Source organism: Pleurodeles waltl, chromosome 5 (assembly GCF_031143425.1).
Source record: "Pleurodeles waltl isolate 20211129_DDA chromosome 5, aPleWal1.hap1.20221129, whole genome shotgun sequence".
Lineage (NCBI taxonomy): Eukaryota > Metazoa > Chordata > Amphibia > Caudata > Salamandridae > Pleurodeles > Pleurodeles waltl.
In genome coordinates, this window is record NC_090444.1 from 997,429,001 (window position 1) to 997,455,165 (window position 26,165).

The 26,165-nt window shown below is 42.9% G+C and overlaps 1 protein-coding gene across 2 annotated transcripts in view; it reads left to right on the forward strand.

The window, feature by feature from the left end:
- ENPP3 (ectonucleotide pyrophosphatase/phosphodiesterase 3) overlaps positions 1-26,165 on the forward strand; it is a 709,815-nt gene that overhangs the window by 455,914 nt on the left and 227,736 nt on the right. For both annotated transcript variants that reach the window (XM_069235161.1, XM_069235162.1), the window contains exon 18: positions 17,297-17,384. In XM_069235161.1, coding sequence (XP_069091262.1) covers positions 17,297-17,384 — 88 coding nt within the window. The remainder of the gene's footprint in view (positions 1-17,296; positions 17,385-26,165) is intronic.

A 26,165-nucleotide genomic window follows, 5' to 3' on the forward strand; every position in this document is an offset into this window, starting at 1 on the left:
ACAGGAGGGCACCTCCAGATAGGTCAAGGCACCTAAATCTTACCTTCAGCAGGCAGAAAGTGAATTAGGTTACACGGCTTGTCCACCTGAGGGCATCATTGAAATGGGGTTCCCCTTCCGTGGCAGGGTACCTCAGTAATGTCAACATCCAAGGAAGATTTGGATAGCCAGAGTCACCTGTGTGCACAAATGTAGGACTTGTGAAATAATAGGCACAGCGACTGGGAAAATTACAATGAGAGGTGCCATATCAGTTAAACATCTACATTCACTGACATGCCAAGGAGCCATGCCCTCTCTGTGTGTATTCATGCCATTATGTGTGGGACATTGCTGTTCCACAAAATGTAGGAGTCATGCACTGATCCTGGAGCCTTGGCTGTCACTTCTGAGATGTACTGTATGGAGTGGTAGTTCTTCCTGTTCCTATGCACCTGTTCATTGGCACTGGTAGGTGCCATGGCTACATGGGTGCCATCAATGGTCCCAGTCACATGAGGAATGTGTTCTGTATCATAAAAGTCAGCCTTCACATGGGCCAAGTCCACACGTTGGGAGAACCTAATGTAGCTGTCCAGGTGCATTAACAGAGCACACAGTACATCCTTCAAGAAAAGACTGAACATGGGCTGAGACATCCCTACTGTGTGCATAGATCCATGATGGTCTGACAATCCAGATGATATATCTGGATTACATGCCTGTCCTCCATAGTTGCAAGGTTAACTAGTGGACGGTACACTGGTTGTTGTTTCAATCTCCTCACGGCAGGATATATATTTTGAGAAGAGAAAATGTACAATGAGTAAAGCAGTTGGCACATGTAAGCACTGCGTGGTATATTTGAGCTCACACCTAACACTGTAGGGTTTCATTGTAGTGCTGACTTATACAATACTGACCATTGTTAATGGCATGTTATACCCTCATTGCTGCACATTGGTTGACATGTAAGTTTTATAGGACATTTGTTTCATGTGTAATTGAACATCTGTGGCTGTCTGAGCTGTGCTGCACTGATCACACATGTATTATTGGAATCAACCCTTATATAGCCCTCACCTCTGTGCCTCTTAGTATCTAAACATAACTATCAACATTCATACAGCCTCAACACGTAATCGTGTCAAGAATGTCACAATTTGAAGCACTACCAAGTTGGCACAACATAGGATCACACCACCATTTGGGCGAGTATGTGTATGGCGCACTTAATTATGCTCTTGAATGGATTAAATGTGCACAAAATGGCAGTCACCTGTCCTGCTGTGGTGGACATTTGAAAGTGACTTAAGTCAGCTGGCGGAATGGTGGTAGGCGGTCGCAACCACAGTGTAACTCGTCATTGGTTAACATTGCTGCCTGTGGAGGACTTGGGTCAATGGCGATGACCGCAGGTGGTGATGGTTCTGTACGTGGTGGCTGTGACTGCCATTTTCTGCAGCCTTGCTCACTTGACCCTTGATACTGTTGTAGCAAGACCTCCACGACATGAGCAGCTGTGTACTGCCTCTGGGAGCCATCATGCCATATCCTGCAGGTGATAGTGCCTCTACTTTCCCCCTGGAAGAACTTGAAAAGCTGGTGGAGGAGGTCCTACCCCTGTATCAACAGCTATATGGGGCACCAGAGGAGCAGATGAGTCCAATGGACCAGCCATGTGTGATAGGGGTTGCATGTGATGTTGATTCGGGTATGTGTAGTGGTGAGGGAGTATATGCATGCAGAGGCCATATAGTGAAGGCGTGTGAGCAAAGAGGATGGGAATGTGTGGGCACTTGATGTGACAGATGTGTAGTGTCCACTCCTGTTGGTATGGTGCATGTGTACATGACTTTCTCCTTTTGTCTGTGTCATCCATGCAGGTGAACGCCCATCAGAAGTAAGGGATCTGGTGTGCCATTGTCAAGCAAGTGCCGGTAGATCACCCATTGTCGCAAGCGGTGGGAGGACCTGAGATGCTGGGCCTGGGAGACCGTGGAGGCCCAGCTAAGGATATCCTCCCTACAAGGGAGGTGTGCTTGTCGGACCCTGACCCCTCCTAATGGGCTGCATTTGGCGATGGCCTACCCAGAGGTGGATGGGCATTTGAGGGCAGCACAGCAGCCGCAAAGAGATGCGTACTGACTGTATCCAGGTCAGATACTTGGCTCTGATTGGATGATGTTTGCTGCCCAACTGTAGCTTCTGTGACAATGTAGTAAGTGCAACATGTATGTAGCCTAGTGGACATGTGTAGTTCCCACCTTGCCTGAGTAATAGATGTGGCTTCATGGTTTGCTATCAGTACATTACATCACCTGTATCAAGACATCTCCATGTCTGCATGTGGAGATGGTCAAATGACAATGCCACATGTGTTACTCCATCCTGCCTTTTCTCTGAATGTGAGCTTGTGTACTACCCTACTCATTGAGTATGACCTGGTCCATCCATCAGAATATGAGCATGAGAGTCTCTAAGGTGTCTGTCAATTCCATATGTATTGATCACATGCATTTGCAACTGTCTGACTCTCATCTTTTGGTCCAGGGACTATGGACATCTATTACTGGTACAGGTATAGCCTCCATATGAGTCAGTCATCTCATTTACACATCAAATATGGCCTGTATAGTACTGTACTTATGGCTTAGTAGTGGTATCCCCATTGTCAGTTCATCTTCAGTGTATGGGTTATGTGAAGGTAACAACAGTAGGCTAATATGATTAGGGTATCTGATTTGGTATATTTGGAGTCATAATGCATTTGCATTTGCTTGACCCAAAGAGTTTTTTCTAGAGGAGGTAAGTGGCTAGGCAGATTTCGACTTTGACAATGTGCTATAGCAGTGGCATGTGTGCCAATGCCCTCCAAAGTACAGTGCAACATAGCTCAGTAGCAGCCTACATCATGTCTCAATGGTTAATTGGGGCCACATCTGAAGAAGTGGGACAATGACTGCTAACCCTGACCTAGCTGAGTAATTTTGACAGGATAAATTTTCTCTGACTTATGAAATGGTGATATGATCTTTATGTTGTATCATCATTCCTGTAACTTTCCTATGTGGTAGTGGGATATGTTGTCAGTGCAATGGCAGTCGTATAGGTTCATGTGTGCATAATGCGTACGTCATTTCCGTCTGACGTGTGTTGTCTACACTTAGGTCCAGGTAATCACAAGTCAGGAATGGTGTGAGTGTTGTAGGTTTGCTGATATTGTGAAGTACAACTACTGTAACTGCATGTCTGGTGGAATGGTAGGTATCCTAAGATGTAATATGTGGTTACCTGAAGTTAATTAGTGTTGCCACTGCCCTCAGTGATTGTTTGAGGATGTATCATGTGTGCTATGTAGGCCATAGTAGATTCACATTGATGTATGATTTGTTGTGGTGTATATGTGATGGGTGTCTGCAGATCTTCCTCTGTGATAGGGTCAAACTAATCACATGGCTGTACCCAAGATGTGACCTGTATGGGAGATCAACTTATAGTGGCTACATCAGTTGATGGATCCATACTGGCATTTATGTACAGTGTGTTAGGTCAGCCATATAATGTGACCGGCAAGTGCTGTGTGGTCTGTGAGTGGAGTAATCTTCACTAGCAAGGGACATTACAGGTGGACATGGACTAAACATGTGTTGTTTCAGGACAACTCTGATGTGTATAGTTTGGTCGCCTGCGCTTCCAATCTGTGGTAGGAGTATGGAGAGATCTGTTCAGGAATCAAGTAGTCATTTGTACTTCAGGCAGGGTATGATGTGCATGCAGACATGACTTTGCTTGTGATCATGTGGATTACTCCAGTCATGTTATAGTTTTTGGATTTGGATGTGGATGTGAGGCTTGCCATACATCAGTGGCTAGTAGTGACAGGTTGTGACATGATGTAGGATATGTGTAATGCCAACAGAGATTGCCTAGCCAGTAGATGTTTACCTAGAGATGTGCATGTTTAAATGTGTGTATGTAAGGATTATGTTAACCCTCTCTCTCCCTCTCCCTCTTCCTCTCTCTCTCTCTCTCTCTCTCTCTCTCTCTCTCTCTCTCTCTCTCTCTCTCTATCTCTTCCTTTCTCTCTCTCTATTTGTATGCATCAGCAGCAACAGCGAGGGACCCAGTGGCACGAAAGGCAAGGGGATTACCACGGGGGAGACTGGATCTTCAACTTCATATTCAAAACCCTTCTCCAGTGGACACTCCCTGGTGGTAGGGACCCTTCTGGGACCACCCCAACACCATCTGTGTCCGTCACCTCCCTTACTACCACTGCCAACCCTATTGCTCCCCTCCCAGTTGTCTGTGCCCGGTCACCGAGGAGGGTGGGCATCTCCTTTGCCGCAGGCACCTCTGACCCTGCCCCAGTCAGCCTTCCTGCCCTCAGTTGGGAGACTATTGACCTCCTGAGTTCGATCTCTGTGGGTCAGACGACCATCATGAATGACATCCAGGGTCTAGCAACTCAGGTGCAACAGAGTAATGCATTCTTGGAGAGCATTCTCTGTACAATGGCTGGTCTTCAGAGATCCTTTTAGGCCCTGGCCACCATACAGATAGCACCAGTCACCCTTTGTCTTCCGAGCCCCCTCCACCTACCTCTTCCCAATCCTACACCCCTCTTCCCCGCCCGCCACAGCACACAGACAGACAAGCATGCACCCACTTCAACATCCAAGGCTACAGCTGACAGACACAAGCATCACAAGACCCACCACTGGCATGGACATAAACAACACCCACCTGGAGACACACCACCATCCACTACCTGCAAAGACTTCCCCACCATCCCCCTCCTTCACAGGCACTACACCGGACACACCTGAAGACACTACACCAACATTCTCCGATCAAGCCACCACTCCAATCCTTCCCTCAGTCACCACAATAGCAGACCTGCAGACATCCATCCTAGTCACCACATCCGCAGACACCACAGCCACCAACACACCCACATGGAGCATATCTTCCACACCACACCAACAGAGAGTCACCCATCCACCATGGCATATCCCAGCACCTACTTTGCCCATCCCAAGACAAATTAATGTCCACACTCACCCACCCAACAGACACCCAGCACCCACAAACATTTGTCCCACCAACATGCACCCAAGAAATCCACCAAGACACCTCCTAAAACCAATCCCTTCCCCTCCACTCTCAATCCCTTTTGCCATGACCATCCCCTTGTATCCAAAATGGTGTTCCTCTCAGAGTTTCCCCTCTTCTCTACTCTTCCCTCACCCCATGATACCCCCAAACACACTGTGTCCCTCCCCAAGTTCACCCCTTCCACCTCCAAGTCCTCCCCTGTGCCCCCTGCTAGTACCCATGCCCTTCCGCCTGCCAAGAAGTTGACCACCCCAAGTGTTCCAAGCCCTCCCCTAAACCTTACCCTAAGCCCCTCCTTCTAAGCCCAAGCCCAAAGAGCCCCCTCCCAAACCAAAGCCCAAACCCCACCTCTGCCACACCCCTCTTCCCTGAGGTGCCTGCCTGCTCCCTTGAAACCCCTACCCTGTGGGGGTCATGTAGGAGTCAGGAGTCGTGAAGGGGCACACTGAAGTGCCATATGTGCATTGTGCACATTGTTGTATGGACTGGCCTATGGCCTTTTAATTTGTACATAGTTACATATTTATTAGCATTTTTATTATTCTAATATATCTGGGCCAATCAGTTGTTGGCCCCATGGTCACATATTTGTCCTGCCTTTCTTTCAACATGGCTGTTTTGGTCTTGCCTGCTTTGGTTTGCATGTGAGTAACTTTTTTCTGTGTGTTGGTTGTGCTACCAGTTGTGTCTAGGCAGCATATGTAGGTGTGGCCTTGCCATTTGTCTCGTAGTAATGACTGTGTATTGTTTGTAGACATGTTTGTGTTTGGGACATGCATGTATGATGATGTGGTGTGTATTGTTTGTGTTGATGTGTTCTTCATGGTGTTGTGTGCCCTTGTGTGGTTGTACTGTGTGAGTATGTATGTGTGGTGATTTGTATATCAGAAGCGTTGTGTGGTGTGTTTGCATGGTATCACATATGCCTCGTTGTATGGTTGTATGATTGTGTGTATTGATTGTCAGGTGTTGTTACGTGTTGTATTTATGTAATGTCAGCTGGAGATGTGAATTGTGGTTGCTTAACAATACGTTTGGGGTGTTGCGGTTGTGGTGTAGTTGTGTGAATTGCTAGTGTTGTGTATTGTTGTTTTCGACTGTGCCGGTGCTGTGTGTCTGCAGGTGGGTGTGTGTTTTGGTAGTGTGTGTTGGCTGTGATGTGTGTAGTATGTGTGTATGTGGCTGTGTGTGAATGTGCATACCAGTTTGAGAGTACGCGTGTGTGTCGTCCTCCCATCCCTGATGTGTATGTTGGGTGTACCTAGGTACATTCACAAATTACAACAGTGACAGGTAAGTGTGTGTACTTACGGTTGGCCTCGTCGTCACCATCACTGGTTCCAGAGTCTTTCTGCGAGCAGGAGCAGTGGGAGAATGTTCAGTTCAGGTTCCATGGCAGCTCCAGACGGGTATGGCTTCCAGAAGGTGAGTGTCTTCTTTTATCGAGTTGGTTTCCTTCAGGGTTTCCATGGTGGGGTGACCGCGTCAGAAACCTTGGCGGTGTGCAACCTTATAATCTGTCCGGCGGGAACATGCTCTCCGCCATCTATGACAAGTTGACTGCAGTGGCGGTGCCGGTGGTGGATTGGCTGTATTCAGTTGGGAAGACATGGCAGTCCTGGGGCCGCTGGACTCGTAATGACCCCCTATATGTCTGCATACATATGTACATGCATGGAAGAACAGTTACATGTTGACACATGCCTATCTATGTTGTGGGTATACATAGACTGTATACATGCACATTATTTTTTAAAATCAAAATATATTGCTATATACTTATATTATGGGCATTTTCCCACTTATTATATTGACATACTCTAATGTATATGTATTATCCTAGAAGGAACAGAAATCTATATGCACGCACACACCTACAGATATATTTTCTAAATTCAATGACATACTGATAGATGCAATACATAAACATATATGTCTTGTTATAAATGTTTTTTTTCTAATAACTAATTAGTATTTTTAATAAATAAATCTAGAAGTAAAAACATACATACACATATATGCTTGTGTTCACATATACATATAGATAACAGTGTCGTTTATATGCACATTATAGACCCATAAATCTCCAAATACGTACATCCCCATAATGATGTCTCCATAGAAAAGTATATATGATTGTGGAAGGATGTATGCATATTGCATATATATCTATACACACACATATATCCATATGCACACACAATACTGCAGAGGTTTTATTGTCTTGTACATACTGTTGTGGTACACTGTTGTGACTATAGTCAGCTCTTGACTAATCTTCTGAAGCTGGGATGGCTATCAGTGGATCTTATGATTGGGGGTAAACATTCCATAGTTTGACTGTCTGAACAGAAAAGATGCTCCATCCATGTTTTTTTCCCCAAGTCTGATGGAACCTTTAGGTGCAGTGCCATTCTAGAGCACATGTTCCTTTGTTGTGTCTGCTTGGTGATTTTCATCCTGCTGAAAAGTGGTTGTTTGCCATATGCTGTTTAATGGGTGATACACAAGGAGAGTCTTTTGGCAAATAGTTGTAATTGTAGGACCCTCAGGGCAGTGGAGATGTCTGCTTGTGGCTTTACATGTAGAAGTAGTCTAGCATCAGAATTGTGAATGCTGTAATCTACTTATATTTGTTAAATGTGAGCCATTCTATAGACCATTAGCATGATTAAGTTTAATTAAGGAGTATGGTTGTTGCATGAGAAGTGTCTTCACACCCTCAATCGAAAACCCAGTTTCCTACAATGAGTTTAGCTGGAGTAAGTTATGATGTCTTGTTTTGGAAGACAAGCAGGGTGTGGTCTGACCATGTAACCTGAGTAATCCTTTGGAAAATGACTAGGTCTGGTTTTGTGAAAATTACATCTGAGGTCTGCCCTGTGATGTGTGTGGGATTGGGAGTGAGTTGTTATAGGTGGTATGTGTCTTGGCCAGTGAGGATAGTTCCGGGAGTGGCATATTAGAATTGTAATACATTATGTTCAATTGACCGAAGTTGCATAGTTTTGAATATATTGCAAGAAGGTTAGAGACTCTGTTTAGTAATGTGTCTGACACTGTTCCATTGCTAGGTGGTGGTCTGAAAATAAAAAGTAAGTTAGATGAAGACTTTTAGGTGGGGTTGCAACTGACAAGGAGGGCCTCAGAACTGTGTAAAGAAACACCCTCAGCTTTGGTGAGATGTGCAGCTAACTTATATATGACTGGTAAGCCTGCTCTTCTTTTTCCTTTCTAAATTTGTGTCACAGTTTGGTAGCCTGATGGAATTGCCCCAGCCATGATCCAGTTATGGAAATTAAGTTAGTTTGTGTGTCTGTCATTAGATGAATGTGTGGCACTTTGTTTTAAACTGAACTAGTATTTAACAGTTAGCAGTTTAAACAATGTTTTTGGAGGTGGTATGAGTGTGTGCTGCAGCAGAGTGAGAATTGCCCTTATACGATGCAGGTGGTTTGCGATTAGTGATGGTGTAACCAGTCGCAGAACAGAGAAAGTGTTATTTTTATCATTTTCTTTCTCCAAAAGGCTTACAAGACATTTTTACGCCCTGTATGTGTGGGTGAAACTGGTTGAATTTGAGGCAATTGGCTGTGGAGTTGAAGGTTTGTTGTGTGATAGTCAAGTAGATATGAAGTTATGAAGCGTGTTGTGGAGTTGCTTTGTGTTATGTATTATGAAGGTAGAAGGCATACGGCTGATATGTGGTGACAGCGCTTGAGGGTCATATTTTATGGTTCTGAATTCTGCAATGGATGATAGAAGTGTGAGTGAGTGTCGTATGTTTGTTGATTGAGCTGTTGGTGTCTGTTGATTGGAAAGTGTGAGGTAAAAATTGGCTTTATTGAGGGTTATTTATGTTGGTATACAGAGCAGAGTGGTTGCGTGTAGGAACTTTGGGATGAGATGCTTGAGTGTTTTTGAAGGTGTGAGATTTTGTTCAGATTCATTTTGTATGTGTATTTGTTCTTCTTTTGGTGAAGCGGAATCATCTGATATTTTGGTAATTGCTTCAGGTGTATGATTGTAATTTCAAAAAATGGGGAGTTGTAGATGATGAAGGAGAGTGGGTAAACAGGGGCTTGAAGCAATGGATGTATGCTGAGTAAAGGGAAGATTTAGCGTTACTGGTGGGAGAGATGTTTGAGAGAGTGTTGTGATTGGTTGTCTGTTACAAAAAGAGGAGGGTTGTATGGGAAAGTGATATGATAAAGGGTTAAAGAAAGGGTTGAGAGCAGTGTCAAGGGCAATATTAAAAGTAGTCAGAGGGTAGTGGAAAGATTTTAGTTGGAAAGAGTGGGTGTGTCTGAGATTGAAGATATATGCACTGTGGGTTATTAGCATATTGGCAAAATCTGTTTAGACTGTGTAGAAGTACAGAGTTGTGGTTTTTCTAGCAGTATATGCCTGTAGGGATAGAACGGTATGCAAGAGTGTATGATATGATTGTAAAGTGTTTGGTCGGTGAGTGGTGGGTAGAGTGACCTTGTTGGAGAGAGAGAGAGAAAGGTGAGTTTTTATGATGTGTTTTGTGTGCGTGGATGTGTTTATGGCTGTTTCCTAGTGAGTGCTTTTTATACTGTTGAATGGGTAGCATTTCTGGGCCTCAGACCTTCACGTCCAAACAGGCACAAACAAGCAACTGCCCATGCTTTATCTCTGCCCTTGGCCTCTATGCCTTGGATGAGACACCCTGGGGCAAGAAATTGTAAAGGCTGGTGGTGAGGTAACTCAACCCTCTCTTAGACTTTTAGGCTAACCTTCAGACCAAGGCTAGACTGGCCATACCGGGCATCAGGTGTTTGCCCGGGAAACTGGAAGGGTGGGGGCTTCTTTTGTTACTGGGTAGCCTATTTTGTAGCAGTGCATCAGTTTTAAAATCACTGCACATGTTCTTGTATATCCAACAGTTTTCAGGCAGCAATAAAAGTGGCAAAATAACTCTGGTGAGGAATCAGATATTTGTAGGCAGTTTTACCTCATCTAGGTAGCGCAGAGGGTTAATATGCCTGCTGCAAAGAACGTGTACTATGCAGGTTATGTTTTTTCCAAGTCTTTGATTAGCCTAATTTTGCTAAAAAAGGGTTTGCTTGGTTAGAAATAAATTATTAATAAAGTTAGCCTTAACCACCGTGTTACGTTTGGAATCCTGAATTTATGCTTCCTCAGACCAAGCACTATTCTGGTAAGTGAGGTACTCTAAAACAAAAGAAATACATGTGAGAGAGGGGCTATGGAGAAATGAAAGGCACTGTTAGAGGCTGATGATGAGGAAGTAATTGAAAAGCCCCCATAAAGAATGCTGTATCCTGGTGCTTTGTAAGGTCATCATTTACAGTGCTGTAAAAATTAATACAATTGAATATATAATGAACATTTTGTTGTAGAATGCACCGTTTTTGAATTTTTTTTCAAAGTTTCTTGTGGGGTTGCCCCCGTGTCCTATTGTAGTGGTCAGGCTCACTCACTGTGTAGCCTTTGGGACTGGTCTGACAAAATTTGCCAGGCTTGCTTTGGGTTCCTAGTCTGGCCCTGCTTCAGAACCAACCAAATGGTTGCAGATCAACCACCAAATGGGTGCATCCAGAAGAAGGGTGAGCTCAGCTTTCTAATCCATAAGGTGTGTCTGGGAGAGTTGGTAGGAAGGGGATTGGAGAGGGAGAGAGGGGAGGTGGAAAAACTAGCACCCTTAAAGTTTGGTTAACAGCGGGTGGAATTGCACAAAATTCACAAACATTTATAAGTAACACAAGAACAGTTTGTTGCCATAATGCTGGTATGCAGCTGTAGAAGTGCAATTTGAATATAGTCTAAAGAGCACATAGCTATTTGCCTAAAATATAATCAGCATGGGCCAGTGACTGGAGAATATAGTCGGCAAAGACACCATGGATTAAAACAAAGGGGAAACAGAGGCTGCAAGCAGAAAAAGCAGGGCAAACAAAGGGTGGCAAAGCAAGAATATGGAGGGGGCTGAGGTGATATAGCAGGATGAAAGAGGAAGGCGGGGTGGAAAGTGGAGAATAAAGAGAGAGATAATGGAAGCTGCAAAGGGAGAAAGGTAGGGGTTTTAAGAGACTTCATCAAGAAAAAACATTTGTTATCTTTGTGCAAAATAGAACACAGCACTAAGAAGGTCAGAGTCTAAATGGACCTGTGAGTGTTACTGGTACCAGAGTACCAGGAATTACACTGTTATACTTTGCAAACAATCAGACCTGAATTAAGGCCCTGTTAAGATATAGATGTTGCACTTGAAAATGAGGGAGGTAGTCCTGAACCCAAAAGGACAATTCCAGTGTAGGGGTGGGGTCACATGGTACAGGCACAAACTGGCAATTTCCCTTGTCTTCCCTGGCCTTAGCCTTGCCACCTGAGTTGAGACACCCTGGTGGGAAATTGTAAAGGCTGATTGTGATGCCTCATGACCCTCTCTCTTCCTCATGCGCTCACATGAAGGCCCAGCTAAGGGGCTACCCAACAGCCACCAAATGAGTGCATCTGAAGGAGGGGTGTTATATTTAATGGCTCTTTTAATATGGTGGGCAGGATACCTGTCACATTTTGATGGAGCTCCCCATCTGCCAAGCTGTAAACAAGGCTCTATAGCTATACTCACCTGAATACACATACCTTCTTGATATTTATGTCCTTAAAGGTTTTGCCCGGGAAATTTGGTACACATGACATTTCTGTAGTAAATGTATTGCGAAATACAATTGAGGGTTCACTTGCAGTGGATTACCCTTACATATTCTAAATCTTTAGTTTCTGGAAACTAGACAACACTTGAGAAAGTGGATGCACTTTCTGTCCTCTGTGAAACTGGGACAATCATCAATGTAATTAAAGAGCTGTTGGGACAATAAAATATATTTATAAATGAAATGCTACTACAGAATGTCTTGCCATTTTTACTTTCAAACTTTTTAAGTGAAACACCAGAGGTATCTTGCACAGGGATGTCCAAGACAGTAGAACTTTAGCAGTGGCATTGATGTCTAAGAAGTACGTATTTTGAGGAATGTGTTGGTAACAGCCATTAGTAGCAAATGTCCTATTATTATTATCAAATATATTTCTTTGGATTATGATATGTCATATCATTCTTTATCACCTCTTCTTCTGTCTACCTTGTCACAGTTCTAATGTGGTGAAATCCATCCCCACTTGCCATTTTTTTCTTTGCTTTCTCTCTTCTCCCTTTGTTTTCCAAGGAACTGGCACCCCTACTTTATTGTGACTAGTAAGAACTATTTCCATCATATTTAATTTATCTGTCGGCATTGACATTTCTAAGTGTATTCGTGCATAGTCACTTGGATACTTTTTGAACAGATCTCACTGGATGCTCAGGAACCTGATCAATACCCTACCTCCGGTTGCATGCGTATCCAAAAAGTTGTTGATGGCTGGCCTTGTAAGACACATCTCAGCCTTTACACCTAGTGGCTTCACTTTTGTTTCTGTGTCAGCAGTTATAAGTTAAAGTTTGATAGGCATAAAATCAATAATAAAGAGGAAAGGAATTATCAGGCTCCAGTTCTTCCCCAGCTCATTGGGGATGCAAGACCTAATTTGGCCCGCACTGCTCTAATTACTGATAGATACTAGAAATTGACAGTTGAAGGAATGATGGGCTCAGTTTAGAGGTGACATACCAAGCCAAAGCACCTATGATCATTAAAGGAGCAAGAGTCTTCCAGAAATTGGGCATATCTAACAGGTCAATCTCAGCAGGTGCTACCAACAGGAAATGCAACAGAAGTTGCAGATAGCTTGATTGTGTAGAAGATCCACCCAAAAGGTGAACCGCAGACTCTGAATATTGTGACCTTGTCTTCATTTGTGCCCTCTTAATCAGAAAAGGAGCTGAAATGTAGGGCCTCTTTTAACAGAAATCCAGAGTTATCTGGCAGAGGTCCTGGGTTTTGGGGAATCAAGGCATACCTTTTAAGTTTGATGGTAATTCAATAAACTCTTCCCTCCAAAATGGAACTCCCTCCTTATTACTAACACAATTTTTATAATTCTGATCAAAGGACAGAAGGAAGTGGAAACGTCGTTCTTGCCTCTCGTGCTCTCTCACTCTGAGGACTTTGATGCAGAATAGCCTTTATCAGTAAAGCTGACTTCCATACCATCTAGCATTGTTGGCTTCCTCCACAATGTTGTTGACATAATCTATATAGCCTGACTCTTTCTAACGGAGTGTTTTGAAGTCATTGAGTTTAGCAGCAGACATATAAATTCTAGCACATACATTATTTCATTTTTACTTTGTATCTGGCTTAGACTGTACTGATTTTTTTTATTGTAGTACAATAAGTGAGACACACAACTGCAGGTTTAAAAAGGAACTTCTCTTCAGAAGAAGACTTTCCTGTTCAGGTACCTGGAAGCAGGGGAGTAGTCGGGATCGTAGTTGGCAAGTCTTAAATCTCAGGCTAATGTACGGTGGACAAAATAGGAAAAAATAAATTGCATCTTTAAAGCTGATTGATGCCCACTTATGACATGAATCCAAAAGAAAAACGTGGATGATGAATAGAAGAACTGGTAATTCAAGGTGGTAATGTATAGAGCCTAGGTGACCTGGGCATGCCACATTTAAGTATACCTGTTTATCTTCATAATATGGTGCTACGGTGGATGATGTGAAATAATTATCTGTTTATTGTGCCCCGGATGTCTTTTTTTCTGGAGATCTGAAATTTTGAACTGTGCTTTGACTGCATTCTACTGACTAGTCCCGGCCAAACGTGTTCTGTTTAGAGTTGAACGCTACTTGTCCGCTAAATGACCAGAGCTGCGTCTTGAGTAGCTCAGATGTCTGTGCGCAGTTTCCCTGCAAAGAGAACAGACGGAAATGTTAGTGCGCAATAGATTGACCCAACCACTTCTAAAACTCTAGCATGTAGTTTAATTCACATCTATTGTGTTTTTTAATAGCAACTTATGCTACAGGGACATAGGTCCTGCTTTGCAAAACACAGTGTGACCGTTTGTGATGTTTAACTGGAAAACACAGAGTTACATTTGTAATGTACTGGTAGCCTAATCTAAAAGCCTCTTCTAAAAGTGCAACAAAAGAAGCTAGACTGCAGTTACCCTGAACAACTATACCTATTGGGAGATATGGAATATGTTTTGTTTTTAATCTACAGCAAAAACACAATCATACAGTCATGTTTTTGTTAATATTTGTTTTTAAATTTATGTAGTCATAAATTTGATGAACACAAACAAATGATCCTTTTATAAGTTCATGATGGTAACTATTTTTTTAGGAAGGGGTGGCTTCCTAATTCCATATACTTTTCTCCCAAACACTAAAAATGAATTATTCCCCTCGTTATTTATTGACATTCTTAATAACTTTCGTTTTAAATCGGGCTGCCTTAAAACGCTATGAAGATGCCATCTTTCCAAAAATGTGGCTTATGAAATTTCCCCGAAACCCACTTTTGACACTGTTGTATTTCTTTTTTTTAACCAATTCTTCATATTTTGCTTTTTTGAAACATGAGTCAGAAGAAAACACAAGCGTCTCTGCCACAGTCGAAGCTTACATTAAATGAATCTAGGAAAGAAACTATACTAAGACCTTTTTAGACGAGGCGCGGAAATTTAGTAGAGTTTTGGGGGAGAGGAAGATTGATTCTTGGAAGCTGCTCTCTCTAGCAAATTAAAGGAATCTGAGCTGCATACGACTCTAAGGAGAATATTTATACTTGTTTTGCTCTGAATTTGCATCATTTTTTTAACGCAAATTCGGTGCAAAACTAACTCCATATTTATAATTTAGGGAGTTAAAGACATTTTTTGGATGTGGAAACCTACTTTGAGTCAATGAGATGCAAAGTAGGTGTTCCCGTGCAAAAAATCACTCTATGGCCTTAGCGCCACATTTACCCCCGTGCTAAAATCACGCACGCGAGGAGGGGTAAAAAAATGGTGCAAAGCTTGCTTTGCACCATTTTTTTAACTCCTGGGTCAGGGCAGGCGTTAGAGGACCTGTGGGCCTATTTCCATAGTGGAACACCATGGAATAAGCCCACAGGTGCCCTCCCACGGCCCCAGGTACACCCCAACCCACACCAGAGGGACAGCGGAGGATGGGGGACCCCATCTCAGGTAAGTATTGGTAAGTACAGGTAAGTATTTTTTTTTTAAATGCCATTGGGGCCCTGAAATGGGCCCCTCTACATGGAACTGAGTGCAATGGCCATGCTCAGAGGACCCTGGTCCCCTGTGCTGGCTATTGGGGTGGTGGGCATGACTCCTGTCTTTTCTAAGACCGGAGTCATGTGGTATGGATGGTTTTGCATCAGAAAATGACTCTAGGCAGGTTAGAGTCATTTTCTTTTTGACTATAACCTGCCTAATGTCATTTTTTGGTGCAAAACCCCCTTCCTACATACCAGCCCCACCTGACTAACGTCATTCTTTTTGACACTTGCCTACCCTGTGCATCAGCTTGCACCTTTCTATAAATGTGGTGCTCAGCTGGTGCACAGAATTGGTACTAGCCGTTGCTAAAGTTTTTGGTGCAAAACTGCGTTAGTGCAGTTTTGCACCAAAAAGTATAAATCAGGGCCTGAGTGTTCAATTTATTTAAAGACACTGATGTACCTGTTGTAGTTCACAATCTTAGGGGCATATTTATACTCCGTTTGCGCCGAATTAGCATCGTTTTTTTCGACGCAAATTCGGAGCAAAACTAACGCCATATTTATACTTTGGCGCTAGATGCATCTAGCGCCAAAGTATGAGTAAAGAGTGTCATTTTTTAGCGTGAACGCCTTCCTTGCGTTAATGAGATGCAAGGTAGGCGTTCCCGTCCAAAAAAATGACTGCGACGCAAATGCGTCGTATTTATACTCCCGGGCAAAAATCACGCCCGGGAGTTGGCGGGGCAGAAAACCCCGCATTTGCGCCACTTTTTAACGCCTGGGTCAGGGCAGGCGTTAAGGGACCTGTGGGCTCAAAATGAGCCCACAGCTGCCCTCCCATGCCCCCAGGGACCCCCCCCTGCCACCCTTGCCCACCCCAGGAGGACAACCAAGGATGGAGGGACCCATCCCAGGGACATTCAGGTAAGTTCAGGTAAGTATACATTTTTTATTTTTTTATATTTTTTTTTGGCATAGGGGGGCCTGATTTTTGCCCCCCTACATGCCACAATGCCCAATGACCATGCCCAGGGGACAGAAGTCCCCTGGGCATGGCCATTGGGCAAGGGGGCATGACTCCTGTCTTTACTAAGACAGGAGTCATGTAAATGGCGTCTGGGCGTCGTTTAAAATGGCGCAAATCGGGTTAAGACGTTTTTTTTTGCGTCAACCTGACTTGCGCCATTTTTAAGACGCCCTAACGCCATTTTTCCCTACGCCGGCGCTGCCTGGTGTACGTGGTTTTTTTCCACGCACACCAAGCAGCGGCGGTCTGCTTGCGCCGGCTAACGCCATTCAATAAATACGGCGCCCGCATGGCGCTTCAGAATGGCGTTAGCCGGCGCAAAAGTTTTTTGACGCTAAACTGCGTTAGCGCACTTTAGTGTCAAAAAGTATAAATACGGGCCTTAGTATTATTTTTCTAATGCAATCATGTTATATGGATTTTAATCTTGGAATTTATGGATATTGCGAGTTTTAAAGTTGAAAATAAAAATCAGGACTTGGTGCCTTTATGAGACTATTTCGTTTTTTTTTAGTTTTTCTTGTCCTTCACGTGCTTGATGCTGGTTGTGTTAGCATAAAAGCAAGAATTAGAAGAATAGTAGATATATCTTTTTAGGCCTGTGAAAACAATTGATTGAGAACTGGACTTCTGAGGTGCTTAGGGAAGAAAGTAATTTATTCTTAGTTTACTTTCTCTGCTTTATAAGTACAATGTGGTTGTACTCTATTACTCCTGTGCACATTACTGTGAATATGAGATGCACACAATACTTCCATGCCCCTAATAATACTTCGATATTTCCATTCCATGTGGACCATGAATACATTTTTGGGAAAATTACTAAATCACAGACATCTCTAGGTGAAGTTTGCCTTGTTCTTATGGACAGGAGCACAGGCAGATCTCAAGAAGCTGTGTGCTATTTTAGTGAAAGTGAAACACTGAAGATTTTCATATTGTTTGAATTGATTGTATAACATAGAATACCCAAGTGACACCAGTACTCTTTCAGGCTATCTTTATAGCACATGGGCCAAGTTTCAAAGATGGAGTAGAAGTGGAAGCGTTTGACAACATTGAAGTGTACAATCTGATGTGTGGTGAGTAAATTTTGAACAAACTTCAAACACATTTTGCAATGATTTTTAAAAAAGGACAAAGGCAACCTGATTATAGGGTGTGAATGTTTCATATGTGTTGTATTTGTTACCATTTTATGCTGCATTTTACTCCAAAACTCTTTCCCAGTAATTCTAAGATGTGTCACCCACATTGGTTTAATGTATCTTGAACATGTTACTCATTATTTTTGTCCTTGTTTAGTGCTTGTGTGGTCACACCATAGCCTCTGATCATCAAGGCTGATTGCCACCTTGGCAAGTGTGTGCCCCTTAAATACAATTGAAAACAGAATGCCCAGTTTGGATATTAAAGAACGATCCAGGATTCCGATTTACACAGGAAAACCCGCACCTTGCGATTTTGTTTTCCTTAGGCTCAATTTGCTTATGAAGAGTAAATGAAATTTACTTGGAGGAAAATCCTCAAGTGAGAGAAACCCCTTCGAAAATGAGTGTAAAACACTGATTTCCAATGTTACCAAGTTTATTCCTCATTCCGATGTTGAAAACTTGTAATAATACAGTGATACCAGACTTTGAAAATTACCATGTGCAGTATTAGCACATTTGTTTCACGCAGAAATTGTAATATAAGCCTTAGTGTTGCCTTTGGCAAGAGAACATTTCAAGAGTGGTAAGCTACTTTCAAGGAGTATGTGAATAATCACAGTCTTAACTCATTGCTGATGCTCACATTCTTTGGACGATGCTCCAGTGAGGAACTTCAAGCGTCCCATTCGTCCCAACACTAGTTTTCCAAGTAAGACAGCTCTATCTTAGTGGTTGCCTATTTGAAAGTATACAAAACATACTCATAATTTCACTGATCCTAAATCTGTGATTCTGGATTAGAGGAATCTTCTCTAGAGTTAAATCACATTTACTATGTCCGACAAAAGTATTGGATGTGTTTGCTCTTCGGTGTTCACAAAAAAACCCTGTTCAGTCATTGCAAGCTAAGCTATGTCTGACATGTTACAATTAAAAGGATTGTTACATTTCTTTAGGCCTGGGAAAAAAGAGGGGGAGATTCCAGCACATTCAGGCAGTCTATATCCCAACTGATAAAGTTGTAGGCAAGTGTCAGTAAAACTGTTCGGCACCCTGATCAAAGAGATACTATTTCTAACATCAACAGGTATGTGTGTATATACCCAGCATGAGATGGAGTCAATTGTCCATCTGTATTTTTCCAACAGCAACATGAAGGAGTTGCCTTTGTAAGATGAGTGACGGTTTTGTACCAGGGGAGCTTTGGCACAGTTCAGTCTGGGTATGGCTCCCCATTCCACTACAAGAATGTTCCCACTCCCAACCAGATACTAAAAGCATCCTTGGACAGAGCAGGCTGGACCTATAGAGTGATCCGGTGTCTGGGAAAGGAAGGCTGCTCACTGGGGCGGAGAGCAAAATGATAACAGGCTGCTGCGGAAAAAGAAGGAGGCAGGAAATTTGGGCTGGACTGCTGTGGCCACCCCCTTCCCAGCAGACAATGAGACAGTAGCAGAGAGGGTGCCCGAAGATGCTCCTTGGGTGGTCTCAAACCTCGGATCTCACTTGCAGTGGGAGTAATTGATCAACATTGCCAGGCCTTACCATTAAAGAGCAATGCTCATGACGAGCAAACCTTATTGTGGGCCACGCCAGCAGGGCTGAAAGGCTGTCTTCACCCACACTTGTACAAGATGGCCAAGCTGATGGGAGGGGTAAACCCCCTTATGGACACTCTGGTAAGGTGTCTCAACCTGAGAATGGAACTGTAGAAACACTGAGTTGTATGTAATTCTGTAACACAACATCATCACTTAACTGTAAAACTAACTTCACAGGTAGAACAGCAAGGTTGGGGGGGAGCATCATGGGTCTGTCCATGAATATCTCTCAAGGGTGAAGCTTGGTTCTCTGAATAGGGATCACTTCAACTTTGTGTCCGCTCAAATCCTAGCAGTCTTATTCTTTAGGGTCTTGTTACTTATTTATACTTTTCGTGCTGACTCATGGTACTAAACACAATGAAGCTATTCCTAGTGCTTTACAGACTGTCCATCCTACTGCGGACACAAAATGTCCCCCGGTCACTACAGATTCAGCTCAGTACTCTGAATATAGGAATTGTTCCTGTAGTTGCACGTTTTTTTTCTGTTGGTATGTGAAACAAAATAAGCCTTTACAGTATACATGGCAGTATCTGCCGTTTTAGACGAAGCAGCATCTTTAGCAGCAAAATCAGCTATTTTAGTTCCTGTAGAAGTATCATCATGAAGGTGCTGATGAGCTCCACACTTTACAATGGTGAAACCTTCTGGCTATTGCGAGGTATTTTAAAGGTTTTGAAAATACTACACATTTCTAATGGGGATTGCTGCTAATTTAAAAAACACCACCTGCTTCCAGAGAAGCCGAAAGTTATGGGTCACTCCAAATGCATATTTAATGTCTGTGCCTTCAGTAACTGTGTTTTCCTTTACTATGATATTTGCTTTGCTATGATACAAGTTATTGTGGGTGCAATGAGCTAAGCCACCTTAACTGGTTTAATTGTGGGCAGGTTTCAACTCTCCACCACAAAACATATAGGGCCCGATTTAAGAAAATTGGTGCTGCACCCCTTAGCACCCCATAACACCAACATGTGCACGCTGTATCTAAGATACAGCTCACCATGTCAGTAGTTAGGGAAACTGTCATAAAAATTCTTGATGCTAGTTTGGAGTTTTGCAGGACTAGCATAAAAAAGTGTTTTCCTTTTAGTACAGGAATGTTCATAATGCTAAGTACACAATTTTATTTATTAAAAATCTTCTTTTAAACTATGTTTGCCCCCCCCCATGTATATCTCATGCACTCTGCTGCTCCACCTTCTACATTACGCCTTCTGCACTCTGATTTCCTCTCCTACTTCCTCTTGCTAAAGCTAACCAGACACCTTAAGTTGGCTAGTCATTCCATTCACAATATTCTTCCTTCATTTCATCTCTTTTGTCCCTTCACCACTCATCCTTCATATCCAGCACCTTGCGATAGCCTTAGAGTTCCATATAACTCAGTGAAACAATCAACAAATTTGCAGTTCTGTTAATCTGTCTGCACACATAAATGCATGTGATATATGGCAATTTGTGTGTGGATGTTTTTATGTACATATACGCATGCATCCAGTGATCCATTTGTAAAAAAAAATAAAAAATAAAGTACATGCAAGGTCACGAATATTTCATTTGGTGCCAAATGTCATGGTTGCTGAATACCAAGGGTGCCTAGTCTTAATTTCATCTCATTCCTCCTTTTTCGGCAACCCTACGTTTCCCGTTTTTTTAACTCACTCTTTCAGGTTCTCTTCTTTTTCATCAATTCAATTCTTTCATTCCTTTATGCTATTTTATATCTATCTTTCTCACTTCTTCTACCTTTTTTCCATTACTGCTTCACTCCTGCTCTGAGGAAAACTCTGATGTTGAAAAAATATGCTGGTGCAGGTGACGAGCACCTGTAACCACCTGCACAAATCAAACGCTGCATGCACTGCGTACAAATTAACTCCATGGTATTTGTTTAAATATTGATTCAAGTACTTGCTGCTTATCCCTACAGTACTTGCACATCTATTACAAGAATGATAAGCTGACATGGCTACCGAATAAATAACACCTGTCATCTAACGTCTTTGAGGTCTCTGGATCCTGCTTTACTGGTTGTACTATTTGTAGCACACAAATGAGTCATATCGCTTTATACCAAATAGTGAACAATGGCACTTCCTTGAATGCTGGATGCCACTCTGTACAAAGAAAAGACTTCCCACACCTTGATGATGTCTATCACACTCTTGCTCATTCTTTGTTCTGACATATAGAGAACCACAAGCTACAGTTATAACAATGGTGATTAAAGCAACTACGTGCAAGCAGTATATCATGTTCTGCCAGGTTAATTTATTTAGGTCTTTGCCTACAGTCATAATATGCTGCATTGAGAAAGATTGGAAAATGTTTCTTACAGTGGCGGCTGGGAACTTTAGGAGGGAGGAGGGTGGGCGGGAAGCGAACACACACACACTCACTCATTCTTTCACACACAGACATGCACGCACATCCATTAACAACACTCATAACATTCAAACTTGCACGCACGCACCAAACATTCATTTTAAAAGTTCACACACACTCATTTTTTCAGACACACATGCACGCACGCACATCCATTAACACTCATAACATTCAAACATGCACGCATGCACCAAACATTCATTTTAAAAGATCACACACACTCACTCTTTCACACGCACATGCACGCACACACATCCATTAACAACACTCATAACATTCAAACATGCACGCACGCATTAAACATTCATTTTAAAACATACCACACACACACACTTACCTTCAGGCTTGAGGTCCCAGGAGAGTTGGGACTGCTGTCTTCCCTCATTGGCTGACATTAGGTCAGCCAATGAGGGAAGGCAGCAGTCCCAGCCTCGTCACAGAGTGGAATGGGGTCAGTGAGACTGCTGGCCCCACCCCACTCTGTGACGAAGTGTCACTGATTGACTCTCAACCTGGGTGCTTCAGGGCTTAAAAACTGAAGCGCCCAGATCGAAGTCAATGGGTGACGCTTTCCTCGTCACCCAGGGGAGGGCCTTGAGGCACCTTTGCTGACCCAAGGAGGTCACACCCATAGGAGCTGTGACCTCCTCAGCCCTGCAAAGTTTAACTCAGGCAGCCAGGAGTCTATGCAAATCGCGCATGTCTCACTCCTGGCTGTCTGAGCTGAAAATGAAGAATGTCTGTCGCTGACCTTTGTTCAGCCTGACAGACACTCTTCATGAGGAGCAAAAGGTGGGGAGGCGTGGCCCCACCGCCCTAAAGGACAGGCAGTGCCTGGTTTCTTGCAGTCTACTTTAGAATGTGCAATATAGTTGTTAGACCTTAGCCTAAGGGTGGTCTTCCCCCATTATTTTGCTTACAGCCTCCATTTTTCTGACTTAATTTTTGCTGACTTTATGATTCTGTGCACTTTACCCCTGGTAACCAGTGCTTGTGCCCTCTCCCCTAAATCATGGTAATACTGGCTTAACCCCGTTTGGCATATTTAATTTACTTACATGTCCCTAGTAAAGTGCACTACATGTGCCCAGTGCCTGTAAAATATATGTCACTTGTGGGCCTGCAGCACTGATGGTGCCACCCAATTAAGTAGGTCTTTAACTATGTCCCAGGCCTGCCATTGTAGAGTCTCTGTGTCCGGTTTTACACTACCATGTCGACCTGGCAAAATAACCCTTTTGCCAGGCCTAAACCTTCCCTTTTTATACATATAAGTCACCCCTAAGTTGGCCCTGAACAGCCCAGAGGGCAGGGTGCAATACATGTAGAAGGCAGGACATGAGCTTTTATTTTTTACATTTCCTAGTAGTGAAAAACTTCCAAAGTTGTTTTTCACTACTGCAGGGCCTATGTCCCCCATATAATAACATTATGAGTACCTTATTTCATCTTATCAGTGTAATTCAAAATCTGGAAGAGACACATTTCCCAAGTTTGGTGTCTCTGGACACAATTTAAAATCACAACTTATGGTGAAGTCGGTTATTAAATAGCAGTCCTGAAAATGCCACTTTTAAAAAGTTGACATTTTCCTACTTTAGCCATTTTGTGCCTACTGCCAGCTTTGTGGATTCCTCTAGACAGCCACACACCAAGGGAGCTTAGGTGTGACTGATCGGCCATCCACAGCCTGATGGTCCACCCTGGGCAGGATGGGAGGGATGAGCTGACACTTACACCTGAATGGGCAGTGTCCTGTCTCCACACAAAGGGCTAAATACCTCCTGTAGTGAGTCTGAAGCCAGGGGAGGATGGAAGGTCCTCTGTGCACGTAAAACAGTTTTCTTTGAAGTCTCCACCACTTCAAAGGGACAACTGTGTATAAGTACTCGACCTCTGATACCTCCATTTCAGTACACGTCTGGACCTGTGGATACTCTGCCAGGAAAAAGAACTGCTATTCTGCTACAAGGAGTGCCACTCTGCTGGACAGCTACTCTGCTGGAATCCTGCTCTCCTGTGCTGAACTGCTGCTGTCCTTGCCTGGGAGTGAGAAGGTCTGAACCTACATCTCTCCACCACAGAACCAAAGTGACTCCAAGGGCTTGCTGGTTTGCCTCCTGTTTTCTAGAATCTCCTGGTCACAATAGACTTCCAACTCACCTGCTATAGCACCTGGACTCTGCCAGCTGTGAGTCTTGCCCTGCCAAGATGTGCCAATCCAGTCCTTTTTCCCTTGGAAGTGGGTATAAAGTGCTGCTCCAGTCAGAACCAATGCATCACTACCGCTGCGTGGATCAGAAACCTAAGCAATGCCCCTGTTGCACGGATCCGAACCAGAGCATTGGCCTCATTGCATGAATGTGAGTCCATGTATCGTTGCTCCAGTGCAGATGGACCTCAGCATATCGCCTTCGGAACTGCTGCATCTCGTACCCATTGCATCGCCGCTGTTGCATGGAAAAAATTGACACAACTTCGCCACTGTGTGGAAAGGACCGGTGCATCGCCTTCCATTGCGGGGATCGACATCGACGCATATCTTCAGTCTACACTGCGCATCTCCCTCGATCTTGAGGCATTTAACATTAAGGTACATTTCTTCAGAAGGCCCAAGTGGGTCCCTGTATCCGGCCCACACTCCATCAGTCAGTCTGAACTTTTGACTTTGCGCCGCTCCAGTGCAACCAGATATCCCAAATAGGCATTAATTGCTTTTAAGTGCTATTTTACAGTTTATTCTTTACAAATTCATAATTCAAGTTCTACTGATTGAATTTTTGTGTTTTTGGTCTTGTTTTCTTTATTAAATTAAGCTTGTTTTACTGTTTGAAGTGTTGCACAAATAATTAACATGTTTCCTCTTAAGTTAAGTCTGACTGCTCTTTGCCAAGCTACCAGAGGATGAGCACAGGTTAACCTAGGGTATGTTTGTGACTTACCCTAACTAGAATTGTGGTTCCTGCTTGGGCAGAGTGCATTCTTCTGCCAACCAGAAACCCAATTTCTAACAATAGTCTAATGGCAAGAAGAAATTTCCAAGCTTATGTGAAGAATTTTTAATTGATTTCTTAATTGTGATCTTTGTTGCGTGACACGGTTGCTGATGGACCCATCTCCTCCTTTAATTTTTATCCTGTGTGTGGCAGTGAATGATCTTCACCCTGTGTGCTACAGTTAAGGGTGCATGTGTCAAAGACATGTGGCTACTCAGTAAGCAAGAGTTACCAGAATCAGAGGTAGTTGCCATGACAAAAATTTGTTTGTAAGTGAAAAGAAAAAAGACAATAAAGTACGAGTGAGCATTTATTGGTTGAATAAATGTGGAAACATACAATATTATAACTTCATTTATTCACAAAATACTGCAAAATATGGACAGATACCGATAAGGTGGCCAAAAAAGTTACATGGATATTTACAAATAGAAATGTTCAGAAAATAACTGCAATAGAACCAGTAGCCATACTTTTAATACAGAGTTTACTGCCAGCATATTGTAGAAAAGTGGTAAAGCCAAAATTAAATGTCAAGTCCTCTAGTGACACAGCTAAATCTTTTCTACTGTACCACACAGAGCGATGGTGTTTGTGTCTGCCCCCTCAGTGAATTGCACACCTTATTGATAAGTCTTTGTCAAGAATGTTTTGTAGCAGTCACAACATTAACTGAGTCTGTTTCTAAGCACTTCTAATGCTTACAGATAAGGGACTGAAGGAATAAACAAACTGTCAGGTCTAAGATTATATTTCATTCCATTTCAATAATCAAGTAAATTCCTTTGTACACTTGACATGCCAGTGGTAGCAGTACAAGCAGAAAGGGCTTTTACCAAGGTGCATCAAAGGGATAGAAACTCAAATACATGATTAAAAAGAACTGTCAAATCTGTGACCCTCATTAAAAGTTTGTCAGAATAAGGGGGGTATTTACAAAATGGTATAAGTACCATTACTCCAAGTTGAGATAGCTTTTAACACAACAAACTCCCTGTGTTTTGCCTTTTTTCCTGGTTCCCCCCCTATAAACATCTCTGGGTTTGATCTGCTAGAATTTATCATAGAAAAACTGTAATTCCGATGCCTGTGCAAACACGTTTGCATGGGGATTAAAATTAATCCCTTAACTTGTATTGAGGGTCTTTGTTTCTTCTAGAGACTAGGAGCTTAATTTACTGAGCAGTATGGAAAAGGACCCTGAAAATAACTTCATGACTCACAGTTCACACCATGTATAACCTTTGCTACCCCTTTGTCCTCCTTACAAAACCCATCCCCTGAGCATCACCCTGCAGGCATCAATATGGCCCTTCATCACAGCATAGACCGAACTTTCGGGCCCCTCTGAAAATGTTTATGAGTACCTATAGTGTAAAGTATCAATGCATAAAGGCATAGGCCATACTTTTAGGCCCCGGGGAAAATATTTGTGAGTACCCATAGTGTAAAGTATTAATGTGATATGACTTTAAATTGCATTTTAATTGCATTGACATATTTGCACACACCCTTTGTCCTGTTGACATACTAATTTACCCAGTGCCTTTAGTGGGGTTAAAAAGTAGGAGAATCTCTGAAAGGGATGTGACATTGAGATGTAAGTAGGAATCCCTTCCAAGAGATGGTTTTAGTTTAACACAGACATATAAACTAGAATCGTGTGCTTCTCCCAGCATGTCCCCTCACCAGTATTTGGTTGCCTCTTTCTGTTGTCA